Source organism: Symphalangus syndactylus, chromosome 5, assembly GCF_028878055.3.
Source record: "Symphalangus syndactylus isolate Jambi chromosome 5, NHGRI_mSymSyn1-v2.1_pri, whole genome shotgun sequence".
Classification (NCBI taxonomy): Eukaryota; Metazoa; Chordata; class Mammalia; order Primates; family Hylobatidae; genus Symphalangus; species Symphalangus syndactylus.
Genome location: NC_072427.2, coordinates 59,313,288 through 59,326,951, shown reverse-complemented (window position 1 = coordinate 59,326,951; position 13,664 = coordinate 59,313,288). Strand labels below are relative to the sequence as shown.

At 38.4% G+C, this 13,664-nt stretch overlaps 1 protein-coding gene and 1 long non-coding RNA gene across 9 annotated transcripts in view; one reads left to right on the top strand and one right to left on the bottom strand.

Annotated features, from left to right (window-relative positions):
• Positions 1-13,664, top strand: part of SLC12A6 (solute carrier family 12 member 6) — a 109,566-nt gene that overhangs the window by 52,261 nt on the left and 43,641 nt on the right. For 7 of the 8 annotated variants that reach the window (XR_010120740.1, XM_063639062.1, XM_063639061.1 and 4 more), the window contains one exon: positions 8,433-8,477. The exons of the other annotated variant lie outside the window; for it this stretch is intronic. Coding sequence is in view for 5 of the 7 variants with exons in the window: in XM_063639062.1 (XP_063495132.1) it covers positions 8,433-8,477 (45 nt within the window). In the remaining 2 variants the exon portion in view is untranslated. The remainder of the gene's footprint in view (positions 1-8,432; positions 8,478-13,664) is intronic. 8 annotated transcript variants of the gene reach the window in all.
• LOC129482584 (uncharacterized) overlaps positions 1-13,664 on the bottom strand; it is a 35,187-nt gene that overhangs the window by 11,869 nt on the left and 9,654 nt on the right. The gene's annotated exons all lie outside the window — the stretch shown is intronic.

Here is a 13,664-nt window from a genome sequence, read left to right as displayed (position 1 = left end):
ACAGTCCACCCAATAAAAAATAGCCTCTCTAATCACCCTTCTTTATTTTCTTTATAACACCATAAGCTGAAATTATCTTGATTATTAATTCTCTTTTCTATTTTTATTTTTATTTTTTTTGAGACAGTTTCGCTCTTGTCACCCAGGTTGGAATGCAATGGTGCAATCTCCGGTCACTGCAACCTCTGCCTCCTAGGTTCAAGCGATTCTCTAGCCTCAGCCTCCCAAGCAGCTGGGATTACAGGTGCCCACCACCACGCCTGGCTGATTTTTGTATTTTTAGTAGAGACCGGGTTTCACCATGTTGGCCAGGCTGGTCTTGAACTTCCGACCTCAGGTGATCCACCCACCTTGGCCTCCCAAAGTGCTGGGATTACAGGCGTGAGCCACCGTGCCCAGCTGTTAATTTTCTTTTCTTATTGATGTTCCCATATCTGCATGACAAAAGGAACTTTTTCTTATTTACCTTCTATCCCTAGCACATGGAAAAATGACTGGGACTTATTAGTCACTCAAATATTTAAACAGAAGAATGGTTGAATGAATGAAGTTTTATAGTAGCCATCTGAGGCACTTGGTAAAACTACAGAATCTCAGCCTCCTCCATAAAATTGAGTCATTAGGGTTAGTTATGTGACCCAGAAATTTGTAGTTTAACAAATACCCCATGACTGTTTTAACCAGGCAAATTTTGAAAATACTGACTTAATGGAAATAGTGCTGAGTGAATGAATGAGTGAGTGAGTGAGTGAGTGATCATAGCTCATTGCAGCCTTGAACTTCTGGGCTCTAGTATCCTCTCACTTCAGCCTCCTGAGTAGCCGAGACGACAGGCACACACCACCACACCCAGCTAATTTTATTTCTTTTTAAGAGATGGGGTCTTGCTATCTTGCCCAGGCTGGCCTCAAGCTCCTGGCCTCAGGTAATCCTCCAGCTTCAGCCTCCTGAGTAGCTAGAATTACAGACTTGAAGCACTGTGCCCAGCCAGGGAGTTATCTTTTAACCTTAGTATATTGATAGGAGTTAGTTCAACGTTTCCCAAAGTGTGTATCATAGGACACTAATTATACAAGGTATTTGATACAAAATGAACAATCTTTTCTGATGTGTTTAGGAATGCTGAATATTCTTCTTTTGGAGATTAGCTAGGCAGTCATTAGCATTTTGAGGGGTATGAGAAATTACACTTCAGAGCAGTCTACTTATCTATTAAATAGATTTGACAAGTCTACTTACAATCCCTGCCCCAAACCATTTCTCGCCAAATCCCTATTAATATACTAAGGAATATGTACTTATGCACTAAGGACTATACACTGTACATGAAGTAGAGTACGTGGTTCCATGCTACTATCGCAGCTTATTCTGTTCACGGTTAACTGTCTACACAAGCCACTATGTAGCAGATGGTGTGGATTAAAGTACACATTTTAGCTTAATGATCTTTAGCTATTTTTTTTTGGCATATGTAGGCTCTATATATCTTTTTTAAACTATATTTTTATTATATTAAAAATTAAAATAAGGATTTTTGTCCTTTATGAGGTAGTGTAGAAACATAAAGAATTAACTTTTTGTATGCACTGGTTTACATTACCATCTTATTGCTTAATTACTTTGCCTAAAATTGCCTACTATTTTTTAGTTATTTATTTATTTATTTTTGAGACAGAATGTTGCTCTGTCACCAGGCTGGAGTGCAGTGACACGATCTTGGCTCACTGCAACCTCCGCCTCCTGGGTTCAAGCGATTCTCCTGCCTCAGCCTCCCAAGTGGCTGGGACTACAGGCATGCACCACCATGCCCAGTTAATTTTTTGTATTTTACTAGAGATGGGGTTTCACCATGTTGGCCAGAATGGTCTCAATCTCCTGACCTCGTGATCCACCTGCCTCGGCCTCCTAAAGTGCTGGGATTACAGGTGTGAGCCACTGCACCCAGCCTACTCATTTATTTAAACCTCATTAATCTCATGTTAGTTTTTCTACGTCTATCTAGTTCATTGCTATAAATTTAGAATATGTTATGTAAAGAGGATGGGCTTTTCAGATTTTGACTTAGTTCAACTTGTTTTCCCACCAAGATGAGAGCCTACCCATATAGAGAGGCAGAATCTAATAAATGTGAATGTTAGAGTAATTGTCTTTGGTTCCATCTTTTTTTCAATACCTATTAAAGTGTAGTGATCAGATCAGTGTAAGTAGTATATCCATTGTCTCGATCATTTATCATTACTTTGTATTAGAAACATTCAATATCCTCCTCCCAGCTATTTGAGGCTAATAATTATTGTTAACCGTAGTCATCCTTCAATAGTGTAGAATACTAGACTTACTCTTTTTTTTATCTAGCTATAATTTTGTATCCTTTAACAAATCTCTTCCTATCCCCCTGCCCTCCGCCGATACCCATGCGCTTCTCACCCTCAGGTATCATCTGTTCTAATTTTTACATCTATGAGATCAACTTTTTTTTTCTGACTCTCACATATGAATGAGAACATGTGGTGTTTAGCTTTCTGTTCCTGACTTATTTCAGTTAACATAATGTCCTTCAGTTCCATCCACATTGCTGTGAATGGTAGGATTTTATTCTTTTTTATAGCTGAATAGTATTCCTTTGTATATACATACCACATTTTCTTTATCCATTCATCTGTTTTTGGACACCCAGGTTGAGTCCATTTCTTGGCTACTGTGAATAGTGCTGCAATAAACATGCAGTGCAGGTGTCTCTTTGATACACTAATTTTACTAATTTCCTTTGCTTTGTATAAATGCTCAGTGGTGGGATTGCTGGATCATATGGTAGTTCTAGTTGTACTTTTCTTGAGTACTCTCCATACTCTTCTCCATAGTGGCTATACTAGTTTACATCCCCAAATTTGGTTCCATCTTTAACTATCTTAGTTTAATTCTGAGTTGGAATCGTTTCTTTTGATGATGATGACGCTTTGGTTTTTTTAAAAACTGGGAGTTAAGAAAGCTAGAAATGCCTTACACGTTAAGACGAGTCATTTCAGGTGTTTGTTTTCCTGAAACAACTTTTGTGGTATGTCTAGATAACACAGCCAGTAGCATAATAGTCTTAATTCTGATGTATATGCGCTTGGTCATGCCTACTTCTTTATCTAAAGAATTGGGCAACAATTTCTGCTGTTGGTGTGTTATTTAATTATATTACTGATTCTAGATTTAATAAAGACTAAAACCTTCTACCCTGTGTTTTAGCTACAGTATACCAGCTAGCCTTTATTTGCTTCAAATTATCTGCCAATGATGGTAAATGAAGTGATTCTCAAAGGAAATTTTGTTCAAAATAGTCTCAAAGACTATTGCTATTGGCAAACTAAGGAAAATAATAAAGCTCTTCAGAAAAACTTGACAGAGGCAGTTTTGCAAGTGAGTACCACCCACAATCATTTCACTCTGTCTCCATTCTCCCAGGTGCATGGCAGGAAACTAAAATCTTCATTCTTACTATTTACCCAAGATAAGTTAAATATATTGAGCAAGTGCTTATTTGTAAAACTACCATATCATTACTGTTACAAGGAAATATTTTCAGTTCATTTTTATGATTACATCTACCTATTTTTAATAGGTATATAGTTTGTTTCTATTTTTTATTTGATCTATCATTTTGACTTACAGGGTATCTCTGGCTTTTGATTATAACCTGATTGTATTTTGTCCTAAGAGTAGCTTTATTTATGAAGGCCATCAAAGGATAAAACTAGTGACATTATTGGCACATAGTTCCTATTAGAGAAAATAATCTGGTTTAAAATAAATGTCATTTTGAGTGATCTTTAGGACAACTCCCAGTCTTAGGCAAACTTGGGTGTGCCCTCACCAATGACATAGTCAGGAAAGGTGGTAAATGGGGGAGTTTAGACACAGAACAATTGAAAGGTGCTCAGACATATCTCAGCAGTGTTAGCATGATGACTGCACAATTTGGATTGCAAACCCAGAAACGCCCTTCAAGTTAAATCCACTGAACAATTGTAATTTTTGCAGGCAAAACTAGTTTCATTCTGGTGGGTTCATGGGCCTGTATACTCCCAGATTGACCTTTGTTTTAGTTCTTTGTTTTTTTGTGTGTGTGTTTTGTTTTGTTTTGTTTTTTTGAGACGGAGTCTTGCTCTGTCGCCCAGGCTGGAGTGCAGTGGCCCGATCTCCACTCACTGCAACCTCCGCCTCCCGGGTTCAAGCAATTCTCTGCCTCAGCCTCCTGAGTATCTGGAATTACAGGGGCACGTCACCACGCCCAGCTAATTTTTGTATTTTTAGTAGAGATGGGGTTTCACCATGTTAGCCAGGCTGGTCCTGAACTCCTGACTTTGTGATCCACCCGCCTCAGCTTCCCAAAGTGCTGGGATTACAGGTGTGAGCCACCGCTGCCAGCCTTGTTTTAGCTTTTATGTATATTAATAAAAGATTTGCAGGTTCTTGGAGGTTAGTCTTCAGATTACTAAATAAGTATCAAGGATTGCCCATAATTTTTCAATTATAATAAATGAAAAATAAAAATCTAAGTTGAACTTGTAGGGAACTACACAAAAGACTTGTTTCTGGTTGGGCTCAGTGGCCCATGCCTGTAATCCCAGCACTTTGGGAGGCTGAGGCAGGTGGATCACGAGGTCAGGAGTTCAAGACCAGTCTGGCCAACATGGTGAAGCCCCAACTGTACTAAAAATACAAAAATTAGCCGGGCGTGGTGGCGGGCACCTGTAATCCCAGCTGTTCTGGAGGATGAGGCAGAGAATTGCTTGAACCTGGAAGGTGGAGGTTGCAGTGAGCCGAGATCGCACCACTGCACTCCAGCCTGGGCAACAGAGCAAGACTCCATCTCAAAAAAAATAAAAAGACTTGTTTCCACTCATCTGAAGTATAGGAGGGTGTTCAAAGGAAAACTCCTGGATTGTCTAGAGAGTATACATACATCACGTATGCACAGCTTAGAAGGAAAGAAAGTATATTACACAATAGAGGAGTTAATTTTTTTCTTTTTTTTTTGAGATGGAGTTTCACTCTTGTTGCCCAGGCTGGAGTACAGTGGCGTGGTCTTGGCTCACTGCAACCTCTGCCTCCTGGGTTCGAGCCATCCTCCTGTCTTAGCCTCCAGAGTAGCTGAGATTACAGGTGCGTGCCACCACGCCCGGCTGATTTTTGTATTTTTAGTGGAGATGGCATTTCACTATGTTGGTCAGGCTGGTCTCGACTCCTGACCTCAGGTGATCCACACGCCTCGGCCTCCCAAAGTGCTGCGATTACAGGCATGAGCCGCTGCGCCTGGCCGACTTAGTTCTTTTTAAAGGCAAAGTCATTTATATTTTCCTCTCTAAAACCATACCTAGTCTGCCAGAGTTATCTGAGATGTTTTCCTATTTCTCTTCATAGGATGTATTCCCTGGCAATTTCAAATAACTTGTTTTAGCCTATCATACCTTGTTTTAGAACAAGAAAGTTAGAATTACAGAATATTGAGAAGCAAGAACATAAGTTCTCAAAGCATCAAGACTATAACCTTTTTCTTTGGGCAGTAGTATGATGTGTCTTTAGTCACTGATTAACCCAGGCATTAGTTTTTTAGAACTATAAACATTAAAATATGAGGTTCTCAACTTTTCTGTTCCTGCACACCTGAGAGATACAAGCTATTCATATTAGTGACTATGGCTGGGAATCAGAATCTTGAAGGAGAGGTGTTGCTGTGATTTAAAGAGAAAAATAAATGATCTGATAACCTTTCCCCAGCTTTTCCTCTAGAGTCACTGGAGTAGGTTTAGATGACAACCAAGGTTCTTCTAGTTCTAAAATTCTGTTATGCTTTCTCTGCTCTTCTTTTCATGCCACCTACATGCTTGCTTCTCCATAATGATAGGGCCCAATTTTCCCTAAGAGAGAGAGTGACTACAGAACTGTTATTCCTACTTTGTCTTATGTGCAAGAACATTCCTACTTTGTCTTATGTGCAAGAATATATATATATATATAGTGGGGGGTTGGGGGAGAGATAAGGTCTCGCTCTCACCCCGGCTGGAGTGCAGTGGCATCATCATAGCTCACTGGGGCATCTAACTCTTGGGTTCAAGAGAACCTCTTGCCTAAGCCTCCTGAGTAGCTGGGACTACAGGTGCACACGCCACTATGCCTACCTAATTTTTAAAATGTTTTGTAGAGATGCGGTCTCACCATGTTGCTCAGACTGGTTTCAAACTCCTGGCCTCGTGATCCTCCCGCCTCAGCTCCCCAGAATACTGGGATAACAGGCAGGAGCCATTGCACCCAGCCCCAGTATCCTTTATTTAGATGGGAAGTAAGATAAGTTTAAAGTAAAAACTGGGAATTCACTTGATGGTATGTTTGGGGAAAATATTCTAGAATAGGAACATTTCAAATTTCACTTTTTCAAACCAAGTTAAGGAAAAAAATCCCCTGAAAATAAATTTTTAAATGTTCAAATAGCATTTAAAACTTTTGTGGTAGAAATCAGGTTTCTACCTTACTTCCTTAATTAAAGTATATAGTGTATACTCCAGTATGCATCAGAAACTGGAATTTGTTAAGTATTCTGATTGTTTCTTTCTGTCTGGGATGCTTAAAGTGTTAATTAAATGATATATAAAACATATGTGGGCTGGGCGTGGCAGCTCATGCCTGTAATCCCAGCACTTTGGGAGGCCGAGGCGGGTGGATCACCTGAGGTCAGGAGTTCGAGACCAGGCTGGCCAACTGGTGAAACCCCATCTTTACTAAAAATACAAAAAAAAAAAAAAAAAAAAAAAGGCAAGGAGAAGGCCAGAAGTTAAAAAATAATAATAATAATAATTAGTCAGGTGTGGTGGCAGGTGCCTGTAGTCCCAGCTACTCAGGAGGGTGAGGCAGGAGAATGGCGTGAATACAGGAGGCAGAGCTTGCAGTGAGCTGAGATTGCACCAGCGCACTCCAGCCTGGGCGACAGAGCGAGACTGCGTCTCAGAAACAAAAACAAAAGCCATATGTGGACTATGGAAGATATTTGAATTTTGTCTAAATAATGTGATATAAAAATATCTGAGATTTATTGTTAGACAAAATCACAGGTACTTTTATGTAATCTATTGCATACATCACAGCTGTAGAAAATCCTTAACTTCAGTTAGAGTTTAGTGAAAATAAAGATGTAACTTTTTTCCCATTGTTCACATGACCCCCGGTCTAAAATTATTTTTATTACCCCAGGCACATTCAAGAAAGCCAGAATCATCAGCGTCTCAAGAGATTTAGTCTTTGAGGAAAGTGGAGCTTAGTCTTTTCTGTTTTTAGCTCTTAGTGCTTTTCAAACCTTTAAAATAAGCAAGTGGTTGACTGTTAAATGATGATTGTCAATATCTCTTGCATTAAGAACTTGGCTTATTGCCACTAATTTTATTTCAGATTACTAAAGAAATTGATATTTATGAAAGCCAATTTAGTCAGTGTATCTTAAAGTCAGACTACTAGAACATATCTGCTAATAGTAGTAAGTGCTTTATTTATGTCTTGACTTTGAGCTGCTATAGCCATAAGTTTTTTTTGTCATTAAAATGTTCCTTCGTCATTAAAAATATAACTCATATCACAATCCTGAATCATCCTTCTACTTTATGAAACTACTGCTTGGTCAAATTTGTGTGATTATTATTTTTTTCAATTTACTTTTTATTGTGGCAAAATATATACAATACAGAAGTTACCATTTTAACCATGTTTAAGTGTACAACTCAGTGGCATTAATTACATTTATAGTGTTGTACACCCATTACCACTGTTTGCAGAATTTCTCATCACCCCAAACAGAAACGCTGTACTCTTTGAGCAATAACATTCCATACCCTACTCCACCCAGCCCCTGGTAACCTCTAATCTACTTTCCATCTCCATAAATTTGCCCTTTCTCAACATTTTATATACATTGAGTCATATAATATTTATCTTTTTGTGTCTGGTTTGTTTTCCTTAGCATAATGTTTTCAAGGTTCATCCATGTTGTCACATGTATCAGAATTCCATTCATTTTTATAGCTGAATAACTTTCCATTGTGTGTATATATTACATTTTATTGATTCATTCATCTGTAGGAGTATACCTGGTAACCTTTTGGCTATTGTGAATTATTTTGCCATAAACTTTGTAGTAAAGTATCTGAGTCCCTGTTTTCAATTATTTTGGAAGTATAATTAGGAGTAGAATTGCTGATGGTGATTATGTTTAACTTTTTGAGCAATGTGATCATTCTTTACACTAGTTCGTTCTATTTTTTATTATCTTCACATTAACATTTCATAAGTTTTTTAATTTTTTGCTTATTTCCTTGGTTGGCTTTTGTTGCTGATTTTAAAGAAATTATTTGTTTTGATCATTCATTTTTTTCTTTTCTTTTCAATTGTTTGTTTTTCAGACCCGAGTCAGAACTCCATCACAGGGGAACACAGCCAACTGTTAGGTATAGTATTACTGTGGGGATTGACTCTATCCAAAGTCACCCTTAACTCATTTATCCTAACAGACATTACTGCCTTCTCGGATTCTATTTTCTATCCCCTCCTTTTCTACTTCCCACCCAACAACTTTTTTCCTGCTGTTTCTATTCCCAACTTGCCAAGTTTTAGGAAACTGCTTCTATAATTGATTACTAAGACTCAGTTAAATAAAAGTAATTTTGCATGATCTATGGTTAAAAAAAATCTAAGAACTAGAATTTTTTAAGATAATTTGGAAAAGAAGATATTATAATACCTTTATAATATCTGACTTTGCAGCTAATTTTCCCTTTTTATTACTTTTCTTGGCCTTTTGATCACCTTTTTAATTATTGAAAGTACTTTATAAACAGCATGTCCTTAAGCAGTCCTTAGAATTTGGTGTTCCAGTTCCTTATCTATGAAACAAATTATGGAAATGAATTTACTTCCTCTGGGTATCACTTCTTTAAAGTAAGTGGGTAATTTGACAAGAATTTCTCTTTTTTTTTTTTTTTTGAGACAGTGTCTCCCTCTGTCACCAGGCTGGAGTGCAGCGGTGCGATCTCCACTCACTGCAATCTCCGCCTCCCGGGTTCACGCCATTCTCATGCCTCAGCCTCCCAAGTAGCTGGGACTACAGGCGCCTGCCACCACGCCTGGCTAATTTTTGTAATTTTAGTAGAGACAGGGTTTCACCATGTTGGCCAGGATGGTCTCCATCTCCTGACCTCGTGATCCGCCCACCTCAGCCTCCCAAAATGCTGGGATTACAGGTGTGAGCCACTGCGCCCGGCCTTGACAGGAATTTCACATGATCTCAGGACTGATAAATTTTCAAAATGTAAAAAGAAACATACTCTGATGAGGCATTCAGCTCAAACAAAAGGCATATATAAAGAAAGTAAAACTATCTCTTTTTCTTACCACCTCACTTCCACCTCTTAAAAGTACTTGTTGTTGACAGTTTCTTGGGAATTCTTCTAGAAATTTTTAATTATAAATTTTTATATTATATATGACTATCTTTTCCTTTTTATATCAATGGTGTTATAGTAAATGGATTGTTCTATTATACAGACCACTTCTTTTTACTTAACATTTTACCTTGGACATCTTAGTACATAAAGTTCTGCTTCATTCCTTTGTTTGTGATGGAAGAGTATTTCATTGTGCTCCTGCACTATAATTTTATTCAGCCAGTTTCCTACTCATGAGCATTTATTTCCAGGTGTGTTACTGTTGTAAGTTATGTTGCAATGAATATCTTATATCCAGTATATAAGATAGATAGATCAGTCTTAATGCCAGTATATTTGTAGGGTAAATTCCTAACAGTGGAATTCCTTACTCAAAAGATATATACATTTTTAAAAAGATACATGAGCTTAAACTCTCACCAGTATGGAGTAATGCTTGACTCCCTATAATAAAAAAAAAAAAAAACAGGTATTATTAATCTTAAAATAGTTTCTTTACCTAATAGGTGAAAATGGCATCTCTAGTTTTTTATTTATACTTCCTTCAGTATAAGTGAGGTTAAGTAATTTTTAGTATATTATTTAGTATTTAACACTCGTGTGTGTGTATGTATGCTTTGATTTGAGGCTTCTTTTGATCACTGCTGAGCTTTTAGCTGTTTAAATATGTGTAAAGCAGCTGTGGAAAAATAAGCTATCAAAAAGTCCAAAGTAGGGAAAGTAAAAACTTCAGAGGATTAGTTGAAGAAACTGAGATGCTCCTTTTTCGTTCTTTCTATGTTAAAGACTTAGAATAGTCCTTGGGTTAATGAGAAGAGTTTATGAGACCATAGCCCTCATTCCTTTAGTGAGTTTACATGCTGAAACAGTACCTGACATCCTAGGCACTCAGTATATATTTGTTAAGTAAATGGTTTGACATAAATATACAAATCTGATCACTAAGGTCCTGGCCGTGCGATGTTAGAAGTTTTTTGTTTTTTGTTTTTTGTTTTTTTTTTGAGACAGAGTCTTGATCTGTCGCCCAGGCTGGAGTGCGGTGGCACAATCTTGGCTCACCGCAACATTCGCCTCTTGGATTCAAGCAGTTCTTTGGCCTCAGCCTCCTGAGTAGCTGGAACTACAGGCGCACGCCACAACACCTGGCTAATTTTTGTATTTTTAGTAGAGACAAGGTTTCACCATATTGGTCAGGCTGGTCTCGAACTCCTGACCTCAGGTGACCCACCCACCATAGCCTCTCAAAGTGCTGGAATTACAGGCATGAGCCACCACTCCTGGCCACTTTTTTATACTTTTATATTGGATAGTTTCTATATGTTGCTCAAAATTAGTCTTCTGTATATAAAAATTTTATATTTGGATCAGGAACGATTAAGCTTTCATTGAAAAATTTTGCCAGACCATGAAAAGAACATCTTTCCTCTAAACTATGAAAGTGTTTCTGTCCCTGATACATACATGACAGGCAGAGATGTTTGAGAATAGTTCATTATCAGGAACACATGTACAATGGAGGCAACTTAGCTAATGAAATGGACAGTCAAAAGTTGATACAATTCCAGTATTACTAAGCTGGATTTTGTTCCCAGCTAACCACCTGCAGTAAAGGATACCTGGGGAACTGTAGGCAAAAATAAGTAACTTTGATTGTGAAGGAAGAGTTATCTTAGTCATTATTAGCCAAAAAATTCTAATAGTATTTGCAAAGAGACTACTTCAAACATTAATCTCATTTGGCAGCCTACAGTTGCATTCAATTTTTAGCCAGCCTGAGGATTCATCCAGTCTTTTAGCCAGATTATCAGGTATATCTATCCTGCCAGCCTGAGTTCTCTCTCCTAGATTCATGGAGTCAGATCATATTTTCCTTTTTTCTCATGCTCTGAAGAACTATCCTCTTCTGTCTTCTGTCTTAAGTATCTTTGTTTTAGCTGTAGCCTCAGAATCTTTAAAAGTCTGGTTTATTAAAAAAATTAATGAGTTTGCAAGAGTGTAAGATTTTTTTTGTTGTGTTTTCTAACCATCTGATAAGTTACTCAGAAAAGGCATTATAAGGTTGAATGAAAATCTTCCGGCCAGGCGTGGTGTTTCACCACGCCTGTAATCCCAGCACTTTGGGAGGCCAAAGCCAGTGGATCGCAAGGTCAGGAGTTCGAGACCAGCCTGGCCAAGATGGTGAAACCCCGTGTCTACTTAAAATAAAAAAAATTGGCCAGGCATGGTGGCGGGTGCCTGTAATCCCAGCCACTTGGGTGGCTGAGGCAGGAGAATCACTTGAACCAGGAGGTGGAGGTTGCAGTGAGCCGAGATTGCACCACTGCATTCTAGCCTGGGCGGCAGAGTGAGACTCTGTCTCAGAAAAAAAACAAAAACAAAAAAAGAAAAAGAAAAAAAAAGAAAATCTTCCCAGCTCTCCCTAAAAACCTTGTTTAGGATAATTTGGCCTGGTAGGTGAAAAACTGGTTCAATTGCCTTGCCTGCTTAATTGAATTTGTAATAACATCTTTCAGAACTTTGCTGTTGAATTGGATATATAAGAGCCCTTTCCAGTCCTTCTAAATGTTTTTACTGTCAACAGGGCAGTTATTTTAATGTATCTACTGTTCCCACTGACTCACCAGGTCTCTTGCAAAACTCAGGGTCAGGCTGAGGAGATATACGGGAGGGTGAAACTGCTATTGTAATAATCAAGCTATACATCTGTGATTTATGAACTTTTCCGTGTGTGTGTGTGTGTGTAGCTTTCCATTTAAAACATTTTTAGAAAGCTAGCAAGCAAACAAGCCATGGGTCCTGGCATTATTAAAAGTTTTATCAGGCATCCAAGGAAAAATAATTCGTGTCTTCTGCAGTCAGTCTTTCATAAGGAATAGAAAACCAAGTAACCACTACCTCAGTTTTGAGGCTTTTGCAACCTTGATAACCAAAACTTAAGGATGGCAATATGAGATTAAAAAAAAAAAAAAGTATAGGCCAACCTTACTTAGGAACATATCTACAATCCTGAACAAAATATTTGGAATCTGAATCAAGCAACATATTTTTTTAAATTATCCCTATCATCAAGTTGAGTTTCTGCTAGAAATCCATGGTTGGTTTAATATTGAAGGTTAATTTGTATAATTCACTATATTAACAAATTAAAAGAAAAATATTGTATAATAATCTTAATAGAGGTTGAAAAAGCATTTGATTTGAAACATACCTGATATGGTTTGGCTGTGTACCCCCCCCAACTCATCTTGACTTGTAATTCCCATAATCCCCACGTTTTGTGGGAGGTAACTGAATCATGGGGGCAGTTTCCTCTATGTTGTTTTTATGACTGTGAGTGAGTCTCATGAGATCTGATGGTTTTATAAGCATCACGCATTTCCCCTCTTTGCACTCATTCTCTCTCCTGCTGCCCCGTAAAGAGGGGCCTTCCACCATGATTATAAGTTTCCTGAGGCTTCCCTAGCCATGTTGAACTTGGAGTCAATCAAACCTCTTTTCTCTCTCTTTTTTTGTTTTATTTTTTGTTTTCTTTTGTTTTGTTTTTTGAGGTAGAATCTTGCTCTGTCACCCAGGCTGGAGTACAGTGGCATGATGTCGGCTTACCGCAACCTCCGTCTCCCAGGTTCAAGCGATTCTCCTTCCTCAGCCTCCCAAGTAGCTAGGATTACAGGCACCCACCATCACACCTGGCTAATTTTTGTATTTTCAGTGGAGACGGGGTTTCACCATGTTGGCCTGTCTAGTCTCAAACTCCGAGCCTCAAGTGATCCGCCTACCTCATCCTCCCAAAGTGCTGGGATTAGAAGTGTGAGCCACTGTGCTCAGCCAAACCTCCTTTCTTTATAAATTACCCAGTCTCGGGTATTTCTTCATAGCAGCATGAGGAAGGACTAATACAGTAAAAACCCAATATTTAAGTTTATGAGTTCATAATGATAATTTAAAAAACGAGCCAGGCGCAATGGCACACGCTTGTAGTCCCAGCACTTTAGGAGGCTGAGGAGGGAGGTAGGAGGATTACTTGAGGCCAGGGGTTCAAGATCAGACTGGGCAACATTGCAAGAACCTATCTGTACAAAAAAGCAAAAAATAATTAGCTAGGCATGGTGGCACACACCTGTAGTCCTAGCTAGTCTGGAGGCTATAGTAAACTGTGATGGTGCCACTGCACTCCTCCAGCCTGGGCAACAG